The 24,889-nt window shown below is 45.3% G+C and overlaps 1 protein-coding gene across 2 annotated transcripts in view; it reads right to left on the reverse strand.

Moving 5' to 3' along the window:
* Window positions 1–18,053: 18,053 nt before the first annotated feature.
* NYX (nyctalopin) overlaps window positions 18,054–24,889 on the reverse strand; it is a 66,162-nt gene continuing 59,326 nt past the window's right edge. For both annotated transcript variants that reach the window (XM_068265604.1, XM_068265605.1), the window contains exon 3: window positions 18,054–19,590. In XM_068265604.1, coding sequence (XP_068121705.1) covers window positions 18,209–19,590 — 1,382 coding nt within the window. In that variant the 3' untranslated portion in view covers window positions 18,054–18,208. The remainder of the gene's footprint in view (window positions 19,591–24,889) is intronic.

Consider the following 24,889-nt stretch of genomic DNA (forward strand, 5'->3'; position numbering starts at 1 on the left):
GTTATGCCCGGAATTGGGTTTGGCACAGTACATTTGGCTCAGGAGAGACATCAATCGATAGCATAGAGAAACAGGAGCAGAAATTTACAATTACACATGTCAGTAGCAGACAGTTACATTTGCATTTCAATTTCATTTACATTGTACATTACATTTGCATTTCCAGTTTACATACTAGAGCCGCAGTTGGCTCTGTCCGTGACAGTTCTATATGTCGTGGGGGTGCCCTGATGGGAGTATGTGGAGGGAGTTCAGGAGGCTGACAGCTGAGAGGAAGAAGGAATTTCTGTGCCTAGCCGTCTTTGTGTAGATGGCCCGAAGCCTCCATCCCAATGGCATCGGACTGAAGTAGCAGTGGCCCGGGTGAGAGGGGTCGTTAGCGATCTTCAGGGCCCTCGATCTCAGTCTTTTGTTGTGTAGGAGGGCAAGTGAGGGGAGAGGTCTCCCAATGACCCTCTCCGCCACCCTAAAGACCCTCTGAAGTAAGTGCCTGTCGCTGGCGGTTGCGCCAGCGTACCAGGCCAGAATGGATGAGCAGAGGATTGACTCAATGGTAGCGGAGTAGAAATTGGTCAGAATCTCTTGGGCCATGCCAAACTTCTTCAGCTTGCGGAGGAAGTACAGTCTCTGCTGGGCTTTCCTCTGTATCGCCGTGATATTGGGCCTCCAGGTGAGGTCACTGGAGATTGTGGTGCCCAGGAGGCGAGCGCAGGGTACTCTTGCCACCTCCGTCCCGTCGATGTGATTTGGGGGTGGGGTGGAAGTAGACCTTCTGAAGTCAACAATTAGCTCGACAGTTTTTGCGGTGTTAAGCACCAGCCTGTTCTCCTTGCACCAGAGGGAGATTCTCTCCACCTGCTGACAGTACTCCTGGATATTGTCCTTGGTGATGTGTCCAATGATAGTAGTATCGTCTGCGAACTTGATGACCTTAACTGAGTCTGCCCTGGATCTGCATTTGTTTGTGTAAAGGGAGAACAGCAGCGGAGACAGGACACAGCCTTGAGGTGCACCTGTGTTCGTGGTCATACTTCGTGAACTGATGTCCCCCAGCCTGACGACTTGGGTCCTGTTGGTGAGAAAGTCTGTGATCCAAAGTCGTAGGCTTGGGTGCACTCCCAGCGCAGCTAGTTCTTCCTGCAGAATGTGTGGACAGATGGTGTTAAACGCCGAGCTGAAGTCCAAGAGTAGTATTCTGGCGTACGTGTCTGGTCTATCCAGGTGGTCATAGATAGATTCAAGGCAGATGTTTACTGCGTCATCAGTGGACCTGTTTGCCCTATACGCAAACTGATAGGGATCCAGAAGGGGCAAGGTGGAGAGTTTGAGGTTGGATAGAACTGCTTGCTCCAGGGTTTTCATTATGACGGACGTAATGGCCACTGGTCTAAAGTTGTTAAGCTCGGAAATTCATTGTTTCTTAGGGACAGGGATGATGGTCGACCTCTTGAAGCAGACTTGGTGAAAATGGTGGAGAGGATGGGAGCGAGTTGTCTGGCGCAAGTTTTCAGGCAGGCTGGAGTCACGCCGTCAGGGCCAGGGGCTTTCCTGATGTTTAGTGTTGACAGGAGTTGAAGGACATCAGCCTCTCCCACCGCTAGATAGGGGGTGGGCTCGTGGAGTTCCACCGGTGCGTGGAGGCGGAGTGAGAGGTTCCAGGTGCTCCTCCAAATCTTCCTGTCTCTCAAACCTGCAGTAGAACTTTCTGTGTTCTTCGGCTAGTTCTGGGCTGGGTGATGCGTGTTGAGGCGGAGGCTTGTAGTTGGTGGCAGTCCTAAGCCCCCTCCACACGGCCCGTGAGTCGTTTGAGCGCAGGTTTTGTTCCATCCTCTCAGCATAGTCCCCTTTGGCGGCCCTCAGTTCCCGATTAAGGTCGTTCCTCGCCCTCCTGTAGTCTTCCAGGTTGCCGGACTTGTGTGCGACTTCCTTCTGCCTCCGGAGTTGCCGTAGCTTGTTGGTGAACCACGGCTTGTTGTTCGGGTAGACCTTGAAGGATTTACTTGGTATGCAGGAGTCCTCACAGAAACCGATGTATGAGGCGACTTTGTCGGCCCACACATCCAGGTTTGGCGCTTCCAGGGACTCCCAGTCAGTGCAGTCGAAACAGGACTGGAGTTTAAGCTTGGCCTCATCTGTCCATACTTTGATGGTCTTGAGGGTCGGTTTTGACGATTCTAGGCGTCTCCTGTAGGTGGGGATAAGATGGACGAGGCAGTGATCGGAGGAGCCCAGAGCCGCCTCTGGGACAGCCTTGTAGGCATCCTTCAGTGCTGTGTAGCAGTGGTCGAGGGTGTTCATGCCCCTAGTGGGGCAAGCCACATGCTGGTGGTAGTGTGGCAATTCCCGGCGAAGATTGGCGTTGTTGAAGTCCCCCATGATGACGAATAGTGAGTCTGGCTGGGATGTCTCCCACCGCGAGATGGTCGCAGTTAGCTCCAGCAGGGCAGATTTGGCATCAGCGTCAGGAGGAATGTACACTCCGACAAGGACATAGGAGGAGAACTCGCGTGGTGAGTATGACGGCCTACAGTTGATAAGTATGAGTTCAAGGTCAGGGGAGCACTTCCTGGTGAGAGCTGATGAGGAGGGGCACCATGATGAGGTGATATAAAAGCAGATACCCCCACCTCTTTTTTTCCCGGAGAGTCCAGGGTCTCGATCTGCTCGAGTGAGGCTGTAGCCTGGGAGATGGAGAGCGTTCTCAGGTATGTCCCCATGTAACCAGGTTTCCGTGAAACAGAGGACTGGAGTTGTCTTGCTGAGGTCTCTCCTGTCAGAGGGAGGCGCAGTTCATCCAGCTTGTTAGGAAGGGAACGCACATTTGCCAGGAGGACTGAGGGGATGGCTGATCGTAGACCTTTCCTCTTAAATGGGAACTTCAGCCTAAACAAACATACTGTCATTAAGTTACATTAGTTATGTTAATTAGAATAGATAGGTAATATAATTTTTTACCCACCCTGTTTTAAAAGAACAGGCAAATGTTTGTGATTCATGGGGGCTGCCATCTTTGTCATGGGGGCAGCCATCTTTTTGGTTGAAAGGAGGTGACAGGGAGCATGAGACACAGTTCCAACTGTCCTGTTTCCTGATAACCCCTCCCAGCTGCACACCCTAGGCTTCAAATGTCAAATTCAAAATGTAAAAAAAAAAATTGCACCAAAACAGCAGAACGAGAACAAAAACATCAGAAATCCCATCATGCTTTGCACAGCATCAGGGGAAAAATGCCCGGGCAGTTTTCTTCTGTGCAGCTAAAAATGAGGCTTGTATAAGAGAAACAAAGTTCTGATGCTGTGAAACTGTTAAAGAAACTTAAAGCCTTTTCAGTGCTGCTGAGTCGATCTTTAGTCTGGAGGTTCACTTTAAGCCTCACACAGGCTCCTGCCCGACAGCCTCTACGCCACTGGCCTGCCCAGAGGTCCAGGGCTGGATCCAGGATCTGTCGTATGTGATTCCAGACTAGTTTTGACAGGAGCCTGGCTACAGGGGTAGAGGGGCCACGTGGTTCCCACTGCAGGAGCTGCTCCCTGGTGTATGTAGTGCGCGTGGCAGTGAGTGGAGTGAGTGAGCCGTGGAGTTTGGTGTGGGGGCGAGAGTTGGTGGATCGCCAGGGAGGGGTGGTAGAGCATGGCATCGCAGTGGAGGCCTTCTGTATACCTCTCCTGAGCGTGCACAGGTCGGACAGCGTCCAAGATCGAAAAAGTTCAGCATGGACACAGCAGAAGTTCAGCGGTAACAGCACAGCTCAGGGATATGCGGGCAGCAGATACCCCAAATAGCAGCTAGCCAGACATGGCCCGACGTGGCCCAGCAGTTAAGCAGTTCAGGGGTATGCAAGTAGCAGGTGCTACGGGTTAGAAGTTCAGGGGTATGCAGCAGCAGGTACTACAAGGTAGTAGATCAGGGGAATGCAAGCAGCAGGTACCAGGTAAGCAAGCTAGGTTATCACACACAAAGTTCAGCAGTCAGCACTGAGTTCAGCCCAAAGTTCACATCCAGCGTACAACACAGAGCAGGGGAATGCAGCAGCAAGCAGGCTGGGCATAGGGGGGAGCAGGCTGAGAGCAGGCTGGAGGAAGGGTGGTAGAGAGAGTTAGGCCCTTACCCTTTCTGTTTGGAGTCTGTGAGGGGTGCAGTTGTTGCCAGTCTGTGGAACCTGGGGTTCTTTGGTCCGGGTGCGGTGGACTGGCTGGAGGAGCTCCCAGGTGGTGGTGATCTGCAGCCAGCAGTGGTCCAGCGGTAGCAGTAGCAGGCTCCTCCACGTGGGTGGTCTTGGGGGGCCTGAGGTGGCGGCAGAGAGCTGCTCGGCGGTGATGGTGGAGGGCTGCTCCAGCTGCAGTAGGTGCATCGAGCCCGGCGGAGGCGGCGGTGAGATCAGCCTGTAGTGTTCTATGCTGCTCCACGTGGTCCCCACGTGGGTGGCCGCGTGGGCCAGAGATCAGCGGCAGCAGCGGCGGGAGGCTTCAGACACAGTGGAGGACCGGGACTTCAGGATGTGGAGAGCGCCGCCCCCCTGCTCATCAGCAGCATGTGGTGCCTGGCTGCTGTTCTGCTGTGCTGTCCTGTCCGGGCACCAGCGGACTGATGGCAGGCTGCGGTCCAGTCCGTGAGGGACCGGGACTCCAGAGAGCGGCGTCTCTCCGTTGTCGGCGGCTGCTACGTGGGTCTGGTGCTTCTGGACCTGCTGCATCTGCAGTATCCAGGCTCCGATGGGGCTCCGGGCTCTGGTGTTTAGGCAGCCTTGCAAGGGGAGGCAGCCCTGGCGGTCGGCTACAGTGTGCGGGCACCTCTCCGTTGCTTCAGGCCACGTGGGGGTGACAAGCAGGCCAGCGCAGTCTTATAGGGTGGCTCACAGTGAGAGGTGGATGGATTCCCTCTGTGCATGCGTCGGCTGGTTTCTGCGGCGAGATCCGATGTGGCAGCAGGGATGACATGCGAGAGTGCCGGCAGTCCCTGGTGGAGCTGACTCTCGTGGTGGTGAGAGATCGATATGCGGCTTCAGCGCATGCAGTGTTCCGGGAGCAGGAGGCTGTGGGCTCCAGGAGGATGGGGAGTTCCACAGTGTCTGTCGGAGCCAGATTTTGGAGCAATCCAGGTGTGTGGACTCCGTGTATCTGTCTCTCCACGTGGGTGGCCGGGCGGCGAGCAGCGGAATCCGGAGAGCTGTGCGGGCTCCGCTGTGAGCTAGAAGTATGTGCCTGTACCGTACCGTGTGCATCACAGGCACGGAAGACCTGTGGTGCACTGTGAGGCAATATAAAGTAAAAAATGTCAAAACAGACAAAAATAGCGAAAAAAAGTAAAAGGAAAAAAAGAGGAGCTATGTGCCGTGGCAACTGACCCAGAAGAATTTATATTCGCTTCAGACTGTCTTTAATGGCCCATGTGCAATTCACTTGTTCTCATGCATTTTCTACTAGGAGATCATTTTTTCATCTAATCTTTAAAATAACTTTTCAGCATTTTGCACTTGAAAAAAGTACCACAAAGTAGGTGAAAAAGTAATATCAAAACTATTTTCTTGCTTTCTGCTGTTTTAACCACTTGAGGACCTAGGGCTTTCTACCCCTTAAGGACCGGCCACTTTTTTTCCATTCAGACCACTGCAGCTTTCACGGTTTATTGCTCGCTCATACAACCTACCACCTAAATGAATTTTGGCTCCTTTTCTTGTCACTAATAAAGCTTTCTTTTGGTGCTATTTGATTGCTCCTGCGATTTTTACTTTTTATTATATTCATCAAAAAAGACATGAATTTTGGCAAAAAAATGATTTTTTTAACTTTCTGTGCTGACATTTTTCAAATAAAGTAAAATTTCTGTATACATGCAGCGCGAAAAATGTGGACAAACATGTTTTTGATTAAAAAAAAACCATTCAGTGTATATTTATTGGTTTGGGTAAAAGTTATAGCGTTTACAAACTATGGTGCAAAAAGTGAATTTTCCCATTTTCAAGCATCTATGACTTTTCTGACCACCTGACATGTTTCATGAGGGGCTAGAATTCCAGGATAGTATAAATACCCCCCAAATGACCCCATTTTGGAAAGAAGACATCCCAAAGTATTTACTGAGAGGCATAGTGAGTTCATAGAAGATATTAATTTTTGTCACAAGTAAGCGGAAAATGACACTTTGTGACAAAAAAAAAGTTTCCATTTCTTCTAACTTGCGACAAAAAAAAATGAAATCTGCCACGGACTCACCATGCCCCTCTCTGAATACCTTGAAGTGTCTACTTTCCAAAATGGGGTCATTTGTGGGGTGTGTTTAATGTCCTCGCATTTTGGGGGGTGCTAATTTGTAAGCACCCCTGTAAAGCCTAAAGGTGCTCATTGGACTTTGGGCCCCTTAGCGCAGTTAGGCTGCAAAAAATGCCACACATGTGGTATTGCCGTACTCAGGAGAAGTAGTATAATGTGTTTTGGGGTGTATTTTTACACATACCCATGCTGGGTGGGAGAAATATCTCTGTAAATGACAATTTTTTAATTTTTTTACACACAATTGTCCATTTACAGAGATCTTTCTCCCACTCAGCATGGGTATGTGTACAAATACACCCCAAAACACATTATACTACTTCTCCGGAGTACGGCGATACCACATGTGTGGCACTTTTTTGCACCCTAACTGCGCTAAGGGGCCCAAAGTCCAATGAGTACCTTTAGGATTTCACAGGTCATTTTGAGAAATTTCGTTTCAAGACTACTCCTCACGGTTTAGGGCCCCTAAAATGCCAGGACAGTATAGGAATCCCACAAATGACCCCATTTTAGAAAGAAGACACCCCAAGGTATTCCCTTAGTAGTACGGTGAGTTCATAGAAGATTTTATTTTTTGTCACAAGTTAGCGGAAAATGACACTTTGTGAAAAAAACAATAAAAATCAATTTCCGCTAACTTGTGACAAAAAATAAAATCTTCTATGAACTCACCGTACTACTAACAGAATACCTTGGGGTGTCTTCTTTCTAAAATGGAGTCATTTGTGGGGTTCCTATACTGTCCTGGCATTTTAGGGGCCCTAAACCGTGAGGAGTAGTCTTGAAACAAAATTTCTCAAAACGACCTGTGAAATCCTAAAGGTACTCATTGGACTTTGGGCCCCTTAGCGCAGTTAGGGTGCAAAAAAGTGCCACACATGTGGTATCGCCGTACTCGGGAGAAGTAGTACAATGCGTTTTGGGTTGTATTTTTACACATACCCATGCTGGGTGGGAGAAATAACTCTGTAAATGGACAATTGTGTGTAAAAAAATCAAAAGATTGTCATTTACAGAGGTATTTCTCCCACCCAGCATGGGTATGTGTAAAAATACACCCCAAAACACATTGTACTACTTCTCCCGAGTACGGCAATACCACATGTGTGGCACTTTTTTGCACCCTAACTGCGCTAAGGGGCCCAAAGTCCAATGAGTACCTTTAGGATTTCACAGGTCATTTTTGTTTCAAGACTACTCCTCACGGTTTAGGGCCCCTAAAATGCCAGGGCAGTATAGGAACCCCACTAATGACCCCATTTTAGAAAGAAGACACCCCAAGGTATTCCGCTAGGAGTATGGTGAGTTCATAGAAGTTTTTATTTTTTTGCCACAAGTTAGCGGAAATTGATTTTAATTGTTTTTTTTCACAAAGTGTCATTTTCCGCTAACTTGTGACAAAAAATAAAATCTTCTATGAACTCACCATACTCCTAACGGAATACCTTTGGGTTTCTTCTTTCTAGAATGGGGTCATTTGTGGGGTTCCTATACAGCCCTGGCATTTTAGGGGCCCTAAACCGTGAGGAGTAGTCTTGAAACCAAATGTCGCAAAATGACCTGTGAAATCCTAAAGGTACTCATTGGACTTTGGGCCCCTTAGCGTACTTAGGGTGTAAAAAAGTGCCACACATGTGGTACCGCCGTACTCAGGAGAAGTAGTATAATGTGTTTTGGGGTGTATTTTTACACATACCCATGCTAAGTGGGAGAAATATCTCTGTAAATGACAATTGTTTGATTTTTTTTACACACAATTGTCCATTTACATATAAATTTCTCCCACCCAGCATGGGTATGTGTAAAAATACACCCTAAAACACATTATACTACTTTTCCTGAGTACGGCGGTACCACATGTGTGACACTTTTTTGCAGCCTAGGTGCGCTAAGGGGCCCAACGTCCTATTCACAGGTCATTTTGAGGCATTTGTTTTCTAGACTACTCCTCGCGGTTTAGGGCCCCTAAAATGCCAGGGCAGTATAGGAACCCCACAAGTGACCCCATTTTAGAAAGAAGACACCCCAAGGTATTCCGTTAGGAGTATGGCGAGTTCATAGAAGATTTTATTTTTTGTCACAAGTTAGTAAAAAATGACACTTTGTGAAAAAAAAACAATAAAAATCAATTTCCGCTAACTTTTGACAAAAAATAAAATCTTCTATGAACTCGTCATACACCTAACAGAATACCTTGGGGTGTCTTTTTTTCTAAAATGGGGTCACTTGTGGGGTTCCTATACCGCCCTGGCATTTTACAGGCCCAGAACCGTGAGTAGTCTGGAAACCAAATGTCTCAAAATGACTGTTCAGGGGTATAAGCATCTGCAAATTTTGAAGACAGGTGGTCTATGAGGGGGCGAATTTTGTGGAACCGGTCATAAGCAGGGTGGCCTTTTAGATGACAGATTGTATTGGGCCTGATCTGATGGATAGGAGTGCTAGGGGGGTGACAGGAGGTGATTGATGGGTGTCTCAGGGGGCGGTTAGAGGGGAAAATAGATGCAATCAATGCACTGGGGAGGTGATCGGAAGGGGGTCTGAGGGGGATCTGAGGGTTTGGCCGAGTGATCAGGAGCCCACACGGGGCAAATTAGGGCCTGATCTGATGGGTAGGTGTGCTAGGGGGTGACAGGAGGTGATTGATGGGTGTCTCAAGGTGTGATTAGAGGGGGGAATAGATGCAAGCAATGCACTGGCGAGGTGATCAGGGCTGGGGTCTGAGGGCATTCTGAGGGTGTGGGCGGGTGATTGAGTGCCCTAGGGGCAGATAGGGGTCTAATCTGATAGGTAGCAGTGACAGGGGGTGATTGATGGGTAATTAGTGGGTGTTTAGGGTAGAGAACAGATGTAAACACTGCACTTGGGAGGTGATCGGACGTCGGATCTGCGGGCGATCTATTGGTGTGGGTGGGTGATCAGATTGCCCGCAAGGGGCAGGTTAGGGGCTGATTGATGGGTGGCAGTGACAGCGGGTGATTGATGGGTGGCAGTGACAGGGGGTGATTGATGGGTGGCAGTGACAGGGGGTGATTGATGGGTGATTGATAGGTGATTGACAGGTGATTGACAGGTAATCAGTGGGTTATTACAGGGGAGAACAGATGTAAATATTGCACTGGCGAATTGATAAGGGGGGGTCTGAGGGCAATCTGAGTGTGTAGGCGGGTGATTGGGTGCCCGCAAGGGGCAGATTAGGGTCTGATCTGATGGGTAACAGTGACAGGTGGTGATAGGGGGTGATTGATGGGTGATTGATGGGTAATTAGTGGGTGTTTAGAGGAGAGAATAGATGTAAACACTGCGCTTGGGTGGTGATCTGATGTCGGATCTGCGGGCGATCTATTGGTGTGGGTGGGTGATCAGTTTGCCCGCAAGGGGCAGGTTAGGGGCTGATTGATGGGTGGCAGTGACAGGGGGTGATTGATGGGTGGCAGTGACAGGGGGTGATTGATGGGTGATTGACAGGTGATTGACAGGTGATCAGTGGGTTATTACAGGGAAGGACAGATGTAATTAATGCACTGGCGAATTGATAAGGGGGGGGGTCTGAGGGCAATCTGAGCGTGTGGGCGGGTAATTGGGTGCCCGCAAGGGGCAGATTAGGGTCTGATCTGATAGGTAACAGTGACAGGTGGTGATAGGGGGTGATTGATGGGTGATTGATGGGTAATTAGTGGGTGTTTAGAGAAGATAACAGATGTAAACAATACATTTGGGAGGTAATCTGACGGCGGGTTTGCGGGCGATCTAATGGTGTGGGTGGGTGATCAGATTGCCCGCAAGGGGCAGGTTAGGGGCTGATTGATGGGTGGCAGTGACAGGGGGTGACAGGGGGTGATTGATGGGTGATAGGTGATTGGCAGGTGATTGACAGGTGATCAGTGGGTTATTACAGGGAAGAACAGATGTAATTAATGCACTGGTGAATTGATAAGGGGGGGTCAGAGGGCAATCTGAGCGTGTGGGCGGGTGATTGGGTGCCCGCAAGGGGCAGATTAGGGTCTGATCTGATAGGTAAAAGTGACAGGTGGTGATAGGGGGTGATTGATGGGTGATTGATGGGTAATTAGTGGGTGTTTAGAGGAGAGAATAGATGTAAACAATGGATTTGGGAGGTGATCTGATGTCGGATCTGCGGGCGATCTATTGGTGTGGGGGGGTGATCAGATTGCTGGGTCTGATTGATGGGTGGCAGTGACAGGGGGTGATTGATGGGTGATTGACAGGTGATTGACAGGTGATCAGGGGGGATAGATGCATACAGTACATGGGGGGGGGGGTCTGGGGAGAATCTGAGGGGTTGGGGGGTGATTAGGAGGGAGCAGGGGGCAGGGGGGGGGATAAAAAAAATAGCGTTGACAGATAGTGACAGGGAGTGATTGATGGGTGATTAGGGGGGTGATTGGGTGCAAACAGGTGTCTGGGGGGTGGGCAGTGGGGGGTCTGATGGGTGCTGTGGGCGATCTGGGGCAGGGGGGGGGGAAATCAGTGTGCTTGGTGCAGACTAGGGTGGCTGCAGCCTGCCCTGGTGGTCCCTCGGACACTGGGACCACCAGGGCAGGAGGCAGCCTGTATAATACACTTTGTAAACATTCCAAAGTGTATTATACACTTTGTATGCGGCGATCGTCGGGTTAACATCCCGCCGGCGCTTCCGTATGGCCGGTGGAATGTTGCGGCGGGTGAGCGGCGCCAGGCGGAGGCGGAGGATCGCGTCACGGATGACGCGATTGCTCCGCCCATGCCCCTTACAAGGACCGCCGCCATTTGTCTATACGGCGGTCCTTGCGGGGTGCACTTCCCGGCCGCCAATTGTATATACGGCGGTCGGGAAGTGGTTAAATTGCATTTTATTGACAAGTTGTAAAAAATCTGAAAATATCACCTAGGAAAAAAACGAATGCCATCTGGAGTCGGGAAGGAATTTTTTCCCTTTTGGGGCTAATTGGACCGTGCCTTGTAAAGGTTTTTCACCTTCCCCTGGATCAACAGGGGTATGTGAGGGGGCGTGCTGGTGTTGTACATTGTTCTCTGGTTGAACTCAATTGACGTATGTCTTTTTCAACCCAAGTAACTATGTAACTATGTAATTGCATCTGGGCCAATAAGTAAAAATGTCGAGGACCTGACAAGGCTTAACTGTCACATCCTTCAGAACTAAGATGAGCAAATCTGCAACAGATTTGATCAAGACTGAACTTGCAAGGAATGGTTTGTTTGTGAGTTTTACATTTACAAACCTTGTGAACTTTTTTTTTTTTAAGATGGGAGTCAATGGTAACTGAATTTGTTATCAAATAGTGTGATTAAAAAAAGGCAGTTGATGGCACTATATGCAGACTGGAGTTGAAAGTACAGTGGTGTGAAAAACTATTTGCCCCCTTCCTGATTTCTTATTCTTTTGCATGTTTGTCACACTTAAATGTTTCTGCTCATTAAAAAACGTTAACTATTAGTAAAAGATAACATAATTGAACACAAAATGCAGTTTTAAATGATGGTTTTTATTATTTAGTGAGAAAAATAACTCAAAACCTACATGGCCCTGTGTGAAAAAGAAATTGCCCCCTGAACCTAATAACTGGGCCACCCTTAGCAGCAATAACTGCAATCAAGCGTTTGCGATAACTTGCAACGAGTCTTTTACAGCGCTCTGGAGGAATTTTGGCCCACTCATCTTTGCAGAATTGTTGTAATTCAGCTTTATTTGAGGGTTTTCTTGCATGAACCGCCTTTTTAAGGTCATGCCACAACATCTCAATAGGATTCAGGTCAGGACTTTGACTAGGCCACTCCAAAGTCTTCATTTTGTTTTTCTTCAGCCATTCAGAGGTGGATTTGCTGGTGTGTTTTGGGTCACTGTCCTGCTGCAGCACCCAAGATCGCTTCAGCTTGAGTTGACGAACAGATGGCCGGACATTCTCCTTCAGGATTTTTTGGTAGACAGTAGAATTCATGGTTCCATCTATCACAGCAAGCCTTCCAGGTCCTGAAGCAGCAAAACAACCCCAGATCATCACACTACCACCACCATATTTTACTGTTGGTATGATGTTCTTTTGCTGAAATGCTGTGTTACTTCTACGCCAGATGTAACGGGACACGCACCTTCCAAAAAGTTCAACTTTTGTCTCGTCGGTCCGAAAGGTATTTTCACGAAAGTCTTGCCAATCATTGAGATGTATTTTTAGCAAAATTGAGACGAGCCTTAATGTTCTTTTTGCTTAAAAGTGGTTTGCACCTTGGATATCTGCCATGCAGACCGTTTTTGCCCAGTCTCTTTCTTATGGTGGAGTCATGAACAATGACCTAAATTGAGGCAAGTGAGGCCTGCAGTTCTTTAGATGTTGTCCTGGGGTCTTTTGTGGCCTCTCGGATGAGTTTTCTCTGCGCTCTTGGTGTAATTTTGGTCGGCCAGCCACTCCTGTTCCTCACTGTTCCATGTTTTTGCCATTTGTGGATAATGGCTCTCACTGTGGTTTGCTGGAGTCCCAAAGCTTTAGAAATGGCTTTATAACCTTTACCAGACTGATAAATCTCAATTACAGTACAATGTTCTCATTTGTTCCTGAATTTCTTTGGATCTTGGCATGATGTCTAGCTTTTGAGGTGCTTTTGGTCTACTTCTCTGTGTCAGATAGCTCCTATTTAAGTGATTTCTTGATTGAAACAGGTGTGGCAGTAATCAGGCCTGGGGGTGACTACAGAAATTGAACTCAGGTGTGATAAACCACAGTTAAGTAATTTTTTAACAAGGGGGGCAATCACTTTTTCACACAGGGCCATGTAGATTTGGAGTTTTTTTTTCTCACTAAATAATAAAAACCATCATTTAAAACTGCATTTTGTGTTCAATTATGTTATCTTTGACTAATAGTTAACGGTTTTTGATGAGCAGAAACATTTAAGTGTGACAAACATGCAAAAGAATAAGAAATCAGGAAGGGGGCAAATAGTTTTTCACACCACTGTAGGTCCTTCTCACACTTTGGCCCATATGCAATTAACTTTTTTTTCCTACGTTATTTCCTATGAGATTATTTTCATCTTCTCTTTAAAATAACTTTTTAGCATTTTAAAAAGGAAAATTTACCCAAAAGTGTGTGAAAAAGTACTATCAAAATAATTTGGGGTATTTTCTTGGTTGGTGGTGGTTTAAATGGCATTTTTTGACAAGGTGGAAACCATCACCAAGGAGAAAACTCAGGAGAAAAAGTGAATTGCATACGGGCTTTTAAGCAGTCCGTTAACGGTTCCCAAAGGTCACCCTGCATGTTACAGCTGAGGTGCGACCACACGGTAAGGCATACTTTCCAATTAAAGTATACCTCACTTCCAGGTAAAACACGGACAATGCATTCCAGCTCTTGCGCCATCACAATGGAATGTGGTGGTTTTGTGCAATGCAACGGAATGTACCACAGTAAGTGTGAAAGGGTCCTTAAAGAGGAGCTGTTAGGTATAGGGTCTCAGAGAAAATAAACACATATATCAGTAGCTAAAGATTGGCTGTACTTACATTACATATGCATTTCACTGTCCACGTTTGGATTTCACAGAATTTGTATATAGTATATGCAGAGATAGATGCTCCTGACAGCTCATGGCAGGCTCCATGTTTGTGAAGCCAAATGTGTCGTCATGTCCTGCCTGCTTCTGATCACAGATAAGCTCGTTCTTGAACAACACGGTGTGCAGTGAATATTAATGAGCCATGTGGCTAGGAACAATAGCTGACTCCTGCAGTGTAGTCTGCCCGGAGATTTATCAGTGCTACGCTCTGGACTGATTACACAAGCTGCTGTACCGTCTCATTAGCAGCCGAGGGGAGGGCCCCAGAATGCTTTGCAGTTTAGCTGCGGCTTGCGTCTTTATGGGTCTATAACAGACTTTAAGATAAGCACACATCAAAGGTAACTGAAATGTTTATCTTCACTAATGGCTTTTGAGCTTCCTTCTAAACTGTTTAACACAGGAGAATAGAGGTTTAAATTAGCTTCTGCAGCCTGACAGTTACTCTTTAAGAAGCCCAGCTTAACTAAGCTTAACTTAAAACTTAAAATGAATAATGAACATGAAAAACCGTGTTCTGTGTTAATTGTGGATAGGCAAGGGTACATGGCAAAAATTAGTTCATTAGCATTGTTGGTTTCTCTGCTTTTCTTTTCTATGTTACTAATGTTCTATTCCAAAAGGTGAAGGAGCACCACACAAGGTATAGTGCTGTGCCACGACCCAGCCCCTGTGTCTCTGGGGCTCACTAAATTCCAAAGCACAAAGGGGCCAGCTGTTACCTCCTTGTGATGGAACAAAAGAACTATAATTATACATATTTGGTGGTACCGACCCCTTTGTGCTTTGGAGTAATGTTCTATTTTACTTTTTTGATTCGATATACTCAGTCGAAGATCTGGCATGATCACTTGCAAACATTACCAGTGCTCACTTGGATAGCATAGCCCAGCAAAAAAGTTGTCTCGCTGGTTTCTCTCTAAAATAGACTATGCAATTTTTATGCAGCAACTTGTGTTAAAATCCATTTAAAGTATGTAGAGGTCGTGGAGGGGAATATTTTTACTTCAGGGGTATGAATATCCATGTAAGCTTCTGGTTCTTGTTAAACAAAGTTAGTGTCACATGTTTATTGCACAAAACACCAATTGTTCTGTTGGTTTGGATTTGTATTAGGGAAATTATTCCCCTCAACCCTACAAATACATATGTGCATGGCTGTGATATGAACTAGGATGCTGTGTAAGTGGTGGTATTTCTCTAAAATGAGAAAAGGTTTGTTAACCAGTTTATATCCTAACTACAGTATATTCACGTCATAGCAAGTGGCTCCTGAAAGCCACCTGACGTGAATATAAGTCACTTTGATTTAATGAGCACAGCGGGCGTGCTAGCACGCTCCTGGGCTCATTAACCCCCCTCCCCCTAACTACTCTATACTAGCATCCCTGCCATGGGGTTCGATCTCCCCACCACCTGCCCGATCCCCTGTAATTACCCCCCTCCCTCTCCCCCTCCATGCTGCTATTGGGCTGGGCAGGGCAGGGCAGGATTAAAATGTAACAGTCTTTACCTGACCTTGTTCCAGCGCCGATCGCGATCCTCTCCCTGTAGTCCCGCTGTCAGCCTCACTATGCTGAATGAATCGGGTCCCGGCTTGATGACGTCATCAAGCCGGGACCCGATCCGGGCAGCATAGTAAGGCTGACAGCGGGACTACAGGGAGAGGATCGCGATCGGCGCTGGAACAAGGTCAGGTGAGAGCTTGTGACGTCTAATGCTTCCCTGCGCCTATCTCTGCGGGAGGGGGGGGAGACACCTGGCATGTGGGTGGTATTTTAAAGGGCAACACACCTGGCTATCCCCATGGTGGGGGCACACAGTTCCATGGGGAACATAGCAATCCATGGGGGAGGGATACAGGGGCATACACCAGGCAATGGGGGGGGGAGGGGATTAAAAACCACACCTGGCCAACTATGAGGGGGGGGGGAGGGGATAAATGGCTACATCAGGCTTATAGGTGGGGGGGGGTATAAAGAGGCACATTTGGCTACCTGGGGCTCAGGAGGGGTACATCTAGCCAACTATGGGGGGGGGGGATATACAGGAACACATCTGGCTAACTAGGGGTGGTGGGGGGATACAAATGAGCCACATAATTGCAGGTAAAGCCAGGGATACAAAATGGAAAAAAGCACCTTTATTTTCAAATCATATATTGTCGCCATACATTGTACTAGGATTATAATTTATATGTTGTAATAACCAGGACAAACAGGCATATCAAATGTATGTGTTAAATCTACAGTAGCTCTTATTATTTTAAAACTATAATAGCTTAAAACTGAGAAATAATAACTTTTTTACATTTTCTCCCGTTATTCCCTATAAAATGCTTATAAAGTAAAATAATTCTTAGCAAAAAGTATCACCCAAAGAAAGCCTAATTGGTGGCAAAAAAAAACAAGGTATAGATCATTTATGTGTGATAAGTATTGATAAAGTTATTGGCTAATGAACGTGAGGAGTGTGAAATGCAGAAAATTGCTCTGGTTTTTAAAGAGTAACTGTCAGGCTGCAGAAGCTAATTTAAACCTCTATTCTCCTGTGTTAAACAGTTTAGAAGGAAGCTCAAAAGCCATTAGTGAAGATAAACATTTCAGTTACCTTTGATGTGTGCTTATCTTAAAGTCTGTTATAGACCCATAAAGACGCAAGCCGCAGCTAAACTGCAAAGCATTCTGGGGCCCTCCCCTCGGCTGCTAATGAGACGGTACAGGAGCTTCTAATCAGTCCAGCGCGAAACACTGATAAATCTCGGGGCAGAGTTTCACTGCAGGAGTCAGCTATTGTTCCTAGCCACATGGCTCATTAATATTCACTGCACACCGTGTTGTTCAAGAACGAGCTTATCTGTGATCAGAAGCAGGCAGGACATGACGACACATTTGGCTTCACAAACATGGAGCCTGCCATGAGCTGTCAGGAGCATCTATCTCTGCATATACTATATACAAATTCTGTGAAATCCAAACGTGGACAGTGAAATGCATATGTAATGTAAGTACAGCCAATCTTTAGCTACTGATATATGTGTTTATTTTCTCTGAGACCCTATACCTAACAGCTCCTCTTTAAGGAGGAATAACCCAGGGACGCGAAGTGGTTAAAGGACACCTGAACTGGGAGGGATGTCATATTTATTTTCTAACCATCTCAATTGCCCGACAGACCTGCTGATCTTTTGGCTGCATGAATATCTAGAACACACCCCTGAAGCAAGCATGTGGCTTGCAATTGAAGTCTCACTAGATTAAGTCAGATTTCAGTCACACAAATCTGATCTGCATGCTTGTCCAGGGTCTATGGCTAAAAGTATTAGAGGCAAAGGATAAGCAGGACAGCCAGGCAGGGCCGGGCCGAGGCATAGGCTGGAGAGGCTCCAGCCTCAGGGCGCAGTGTAGGAGGGGGCGCACAATTCATTCAGCTGTCATTCCTAATTGTGTTTGAAGCAGAAAGAAATAAGAAAAGGGGATACATGGCAGTGACTGCAAGCCAGATAACTAGATATTAAGGTGTTGGGGAGGTTGTGGGCCCTGTGGCACCTCTTAGTCTAATAGCAATCATTGTGTGACGGCTGGGGTGGCAGGGATAGAGGGGCGCACTTTGGTGTCTCAGCCTTGGGTGCTGGAGGACCTTGTCCCGGGTCTGCAGCCAGGCAACCAGTATTGTTGAAAAGGAAATAAATATAGCAGCCTCCACATCCCTCCCGGTTTAGGAGGGCTTTAAGGGGCATGGGGTGGTTAGTTAAAGGAAACCTGAGACGAATGTTATATGTGAAACATTTATACTTACCTGGGACTTCCTCCAGCCCCTTCAGGTTGTGGGCTCCCTCGCCGTCTCTTGGTTGCTCCTGTCGTCTGTTAGCCATCCTGGTACTTCTGCTAGTCATGCTTGTTCAAGTGCAAAATGCTCCCAGCCACGGGAGTGCACCGAGAACACGCGGGCGCCACCAGGCCACACATGCATGATGAGTGAGACTGGCAGAAGTACTGGGATGACTAGCAAACAGGAGTGACCCAGAGAGACGGTGAGGGAGCCCATGCCCTGAAGGGTGCTGGAGGAAGCCCCACATAAGTATAAATATTCATGAATTCTTCTCAGGTTAAACTATTTCCAGTAAATTCCAGACCAGGCATCAAAAGCAATAATGGTTTGTTTTCCTGAGAAGTAAATAAAAATGATTCGAGAAGTGATATAAAATAAAATTATAGTAAATCTATATCTATAATTGGAAAATATCTGTATTTGGAAAATAAGATGGACAACCAGGGCTTTATGCTGATGTCCCACTGCCATTTTAATTGGATCATTAAAACACCCAGCACAGAAAGGATGTTTTATTTCAGAATTAAAACCTAAAGCATAACCAATGCATAGTTTATGGATAGTGCCATGAATGTAGCAAGATGCACTGAAAAGGAAAAAGAAACCATATTTGCTGTTCCATTTCCATAGAATGTGCTGTTATCAAAGCTTTCAGTTATATTTCCCAAATCTTCGTTATTTCTTTCAGACAGGAGAAGCTTGGAGATAAGACTGCTCAGTTTTGATTCCATGGTAGATGGAAGTCTCTCAGTAGGAAGAGGAATATAATAGGTAAAGTTCTGATCTGTTGGGTCAAGACAAATTCCATCTGGAGACTTCTGAAAAAACACATTACTTAAGTCAATACCTGCTAGAGATGTTGGGGATGAGCAGGGAATATCGCGAACTAGTTTATAACTCTCCATCCATTCTCTTAACCATTCAATTCTACAGTCACATTCCCATGGATTTTTAAATAGATATAATCTGCCAATGAAATAAACTGGTCTGAACACGTCAAAGGGCAAAGTAGTTAAATTATTGCTATTTAGATGTAAGGTGACTAAGCTGGTTAGATTTTCAAAAGCCCCTTCTTCAATATAGCTTATTTTATTTCGGTCTAGATATAGAACTTCCAGCTCAATTAAATCTTGGAACCAAGAACCTGAGATATTCCGTATAAAGTTTCCACCCAAATTCAACATTTTAAGCTTCTTCAGTCCTTTGAAGGAGTTTTCTGGCAATTCATTCAACAAGTTGTCATTAAGAAATAAATATTCCATCTTCTGGCAGTCTTGGAAAGACTTATCATGAATTACATTAATTTTATTGTCTTGAAGATTGAGATATTTTAGCTTGGGGATGTCTTGTAGAGAATTATAGGCAACGGCTTCAATTCTGTTACTCTCTAGGTAAACATGAGTCAAATTCCTCATATCTCGAATAGCCCCTGGAATCCTGCGAAAATTATTCTGAAATAACATGAGTTCTTCTAGCAAAGGAATGTCCACAAATATTCGATCTGGAATATTGAATAAATTGCAATCTGCCAAGTCCAGTTTCACTAGTTTTTTTAAAGCTGAGAATGTTCTCGTGTGTAAATAGCGTATGTACTCATTATGAGCCATTTTTAGCTCAATCAAGTTGGGGAGTCCTTTGAAAGCCCCTGGTGTGATAAAAGATATGTTGTTGTGGCTCAATGAAAGACATTTTAATGAAGGTAAAGTCCCAAATGCCCATTCAGAAAGAAATTTGATGTTGTTTTTATCTAAGTTAATAAAGAAAGCTTCACAAGGAAATTCATTAGGGATGTCTTGCAGTCCTATTCTGTCACATAATACAGAGCAGTTTCGTTCCTGTGTGCAAACACAGCCTGATGGACAAGAACGGAAGCAAGCCCATATGGCATAAACCGGCTGGATAAACAGGAAAGCTAGAAGAAAGAAAAGCATACAATATTTAGAACTGGTTAGGCAACTAAAAATAAGCTGGTTTCATATTTGCAGACAACTAATATTAAAGTACATAATATTTCCATAGACAAATTTAGAGTAAACAAGTATGCAAAATATGAAAAAAAAGAAAGAAAAATATTTCATTTTAACTGTTTTTACTGCAGCTGATTAGGGATGGGGTCAGTAAGATAAAAATAATTTTACACTGATATAAATAGTATCCTTATGTTATCCATTAAAAAAAGGACCAGTGCAACCGCCATGGTATTTGGTGGTCCCATTTTTAAGCTGTAGAAATATGCATACAATTTCCATCAACGCAAAATTATTTGCATCTCACTGATGATCCCTAAAGATGACTCATTAGGCCCTTTCACCCTAAATCAGTTGCTGTCAGTTATAACTGAACGGACAACTAATGTGCAGCCCAGGTGAATGAAATGTCCATGTTTCCCTATGGCTCAGTTCACATTATATGGGTTTTAACTAAAACATTTTTTCCAATGCACTGCTATGGAACAACTGATCAGTTAAAACATATCAGATTTCCAGGGTACTGTGTGAAAGAGGCTATACAACAATAAGAATTTACAGTATTACACACAAAATAAACTCTTAAATAACTCTTAAATGCTTATTTTGCCTCGAGATCAAACCTCGTTGCAGCAGTTTCAAATTCCAACAATAATCACTGTCACCAATAATTACTATAGGATGCAGTGATTGGTGTAATGGTTAAGGGCTCTGACATTGGAGACCTGGGTTCAAATCTCGGCGCTCCCTATTAAGTAAGCCAGCACCCGTTATGTAGGAGTTCTTGGGCAAGATTCCCTAATACTTCTACTACCTACTGGGTGCACTGTAGTGGCTACCTTGCAAAAAGGGCTGGTCACAATCTACCTACACAGGAAGCAGGAGTAATTTGCCATCCTATGATTATGACTTGCCAGTGTAACGATTGGTGTCAGCAAGAACTGGATTCTGATTATTAGGTGATCTGCAGTATCACCTATAATGCAGATATATACCTGATTATATGATGATCTGCAGAATCACCAATAATACAGGTATACCAACAGTTAATGCGATAGCAAAGTATAGTGCTTGGTGCAACAGTAGTACTGACAGGTTTAGCTATGCCACACCAGAGGAGCTGGTGGGCACTAACAGTACAAAACCCCTCACCAGAGACTAGGGCCCTCTGGTGAGAGTACAGTGGTCAGACTAGCTGAGTTGGCAACAGGCTGGCAGATACGGTACAAAGTCAGAAGGCAAAGGCAGGAAGGTTATAACAGGCAGAGTTGGCAACAAGATCAGATGGGCAGACGTACAGAATCACTGAGAGTAAGAATAGTCAGAGCTAGCAAGAGTCATACATAGATAATACAATATTCAGTTATAATTATGGCTATCAAACAATCCTATCACTGTGTGAAATCCCTGGTTTCCTCCCGGATCAACGCACACTGGATCTAACTAAGGTCTGAACGCTAACACGAAGTATTCGCAACAGCAGACAAGTTGTGAGTGATTCAGGGAAGCTTAAAAAGCAGAGGAGACCCCTCCGGCACACCCCCTCTCATCAACCAATGAGAAGCGGCGAGAGTCTCCTCTGATGTCAGCCGACCGGCCAGTCAGCTGACGCGCCTCCTCCCCGCATAAAGGTCTCGTCTATGCACACACGACAATACAACCCTATGTGCTGCTGACAAACCCGTCCTCGGCATGCTAGACGCCCGAGGAGCGGATAGATCGTTAGGCAGAGAAGTGGAGACGGCTGCGGTGGTGTCGCTGTTCACCGCAGCCGACTCGTGTTTGTTACAGCCAGGAAGAGATGTACAAATAGATCACCTGATAAATTAACTATGTGCTTATGATAGTAATTTGTCCTGTGAGAGAAATTATCTTATGAGAATTGATAATGTTTTCAGCCAGTAGGACCATATCCAACTAATGGAAGCCACATGGTTTCCTGAAGGTAGACAGCTTTGTGAAGTCAGGAATCTATCGACAAAAAGCATCATACGTATGTGTCTGTCTGTGATTTACTATTAATCAGATATCCTCCTTTCCTGTTTTGTTGATTCAGTATCTTTTGAAATTAATAGCTACTCCTTGCAACCTCGTTCCCCCCAGTTATCTCAGAAAGTAACCAGATATACTCAGAAAAACTGATGCAGGTAATGACATTTTGAGAATTGGCAAAAATTAAGATGGAAATTCCTATGACACAGAGACACCAGCTCTGGACAGCTATGTCGGATGGCAATGTACTTTAGTGAAATGTGAAATATAGTAGAGTTGAAATTAAGTGAGCTAAAGTTTACTTTCGATTTGCTTTGTGTATATATACAGTATACTCACCTAAAGTATTATTAGGAACACCTGTTTAATTTTTCATTAATGTACTTATCTAATCAACCAGTCACATGGCAGTTGCTTCAATGCATTTAGGGGTGTGGTCCTGGTCAAGACAATCTCCTGAACTCCAAACTGAATGTCAGAATGGGACAGAAAGGTGATTTAAGCAATTTTGAGCATGGCATGTTGTTGGTGGGGCCGGTCTGAGTATTTCACAATCTGCTCAGTTACTTGGATTTTCACGCACAACCATTTCTGGGGTTTACAAAGAATGGTGGGAAAATGGAAAAAACATCCAATATGCAGCAGTCCTGTGGGCGAAAATGCCTTGTTGATGCTAGAGGTCAGAGGAGAATGGGTCAACTATTCAAGCTGATAGAAAAGCAATGTTGACTGAAATAACCACTCGTTACAACCGAGGTATGCAGCAAAGCATTTGTGAAGCCACAACACGCACAACCTTGAGGTAGATGGGCTACAACAGCAGAAGACCCCACCGGGTACCACTCATCTCCACTACAAATAGGAAAAAGGGGCTACAATTTGCACGAGCTCACCAAAATTGGACAGTTGAAGACTGGAAAAAATGTTGCCTGGTCTGATGAGTCTCGATAGAGTCAGAATTTGGTGTAAACAGAATGAGAACATGGATCCATCATGCCTTGTTACCACTGTGCAGGCTGGTGGTGGTGGTGTAATGATGTGGGGGAGGATTTTTTGGCACACTTTAGGCCCCTTAGTGCCAATTGGGCAACGTTTAAATGCCACAGGCTACCTGAGCATTGTTTCTGACCATGTCCATCCCTTCATGACCCCCATGTACCCATCCTCTGATAGCTACTTCCAGCAGGATAATGCACCATGTCACAAAGCTCGAATCATTTCAAATTGGTTTCTTGAACATGACAATGAGTTCACTGTACTAAAATGGCCCCCACAGTCACCAAATCTCAACCCAATAGAGCATGTTTGGGATGTGATGGAACGGGAGTTTCATGCCATGGATGTGCATCCCGCAAATCTCCATCAACTGCAAGATGCTATCCTATCAATATGGGCCAACATTTCTAAAGAATGCTTTCAGCACCTTGTTGAATCAATGCCACATAGAATTAAGGCAGTTCTGAAGGAGAAAGGGGGTCAAACACTGTATTGGTATGGTGTTCCTAATAATCATTTAGGAGACTGTATTTTTTTTTTCAGTTTCCTATGTAATGGCCCTTGGTTACATTTACCATATCATATGCCTGATGCACGAAGGGCATCTATTTGTACTTCTCTTACAGGCAGCACATGGCAATTTTATCGGTTGTAATGCTAGGGAAGCACCACCCATTTAAAGCACGACTCCAGAAAAAAAATTAAGCAGTTAAAATCTGACAGAACCTACAGGTTTTGGACTAGTCTGTGTCCTCAAGTAGGATTCTCAGGGTTTTCTTTGTTTTCAGAAGCATTTCCTAAATGGCAGTTTTACTTCCAAAATAGTAATAACTGATCCCCTGCACACCATGTTGTTAGTTAGACTTGGCAACTGCTGTTGCTTTTAAAACCAAAGAAAACCTACAGAATCCCCCATGAGGTGATGAACTAGTGCAAAACCTGTTGGTTCTGTCAGATTCTGCTTACTTTTTTCGCTGGAGAGGTCCTTTAATAGTGCTACACACATTAACGGAATAACACATGTGTTGCTAAGGTAAATTACCAGCCTTTTTATGCATTAGGCCCCATGTGTAGTAAACTACATTGCTGGGAGAGCAGCAGTATGATCCTAATGTTAAAGATCTTTGTGGCATGTGTAACACTTGAAGACTGGTTAACACTATTGCTCCATACATAGCTGACATACATACTTTGAAGGTTGCTAATAGGCAATGCAGGAGAAGAAGAATCTAGTACATACCATGATGGGGATAACGGCTATAACAGTGATCTGCAAACTTGGCTCTCCAGCTTTTAAGGAACTACAAGTCCCACAATCCATTGCGGGAGTCTTACAAGACAGTCATGATTCATAAAGGTCTCTATCTCCTTGAACTAGAACTGGGGGGTGGAGACAGTGCAGCATGGTGCCGGCAGTGATCAAGGTGTGGGAATTATTCCCTTTGATCTAAAGGGACTGACTCTGTGTCTGATTATATACGATAACAGCACATCCAGCAGCAGCCATATTGCTCCATGTTGGACATAGTCCAACAAAAGGAGCTGGGGGGAATGGTCCACTGTAGTATTATTTTTTTAATAATATGCTTAGCAAAAAAACTAGTGGAAGGGGGAGAAAATCATAGCGGTAACAGAAATATTTCCCTACATTAGAAATGTTTAATTTTGGATTTGGCTTACATACAGTAGAAAGCTTTGATTCTCATGGTTTTTATTATTGTTTGTGTAGATCTTCAAAAATGTCCCTCCCTTTCTCTCATGTCATACATTTAAAAGCACTGCATGGTGCTTTGGGCGCGAGATATTGACGATTAGTAGAATATTGGTAATGATCACAATAATCTACTATTGCCCTACCTTATCCTATCCTCATACTATCCTACCCTCTACTTATGCCTAACACTAGCACCGCACTATCCAGTGTCGCTAACAGGACTCAGCGCTACTACCCATAGTTCGGCTACATCGCAGCCAATGTCTGGTACTCCTCTGGTTCTTCAAGAGACTTGTGTTTCAAAAAGCAGCTCTGGTCATGACAGAATGTGAGTATGGCCAAATATTGTATGTGCACTAGAGATGGCTCGAACGGTTCGCAAGCAAACTTATTCATGCGAACATCACTGGTTCACGTTCACGACCAAACGCAAACTTTATGCGAGTTCGACCCACCCCCTATACTACATTATTGGGCTAAACTTTGGCCATCTACATCACAGTCAGCAGACACATGGTAGCCAACCAGGCTACACTCCCTCC

The sequence above is a fragment of the Hyperolius riggenbachi genome, chromosome 2 (assembly GCF_040937935.1).
Source record: "Hyperolius riggenbachi isolate aHypRig1 chromosome 2, aHypRig1.pri, whole genome shotgun sequence".
Lineage (NCBI taxonomy): Eukaryota > Metazoa > Chordata > Amphibia > Anura > Hyperoliidae > Hyperolius > Hyperolius riggenbachi.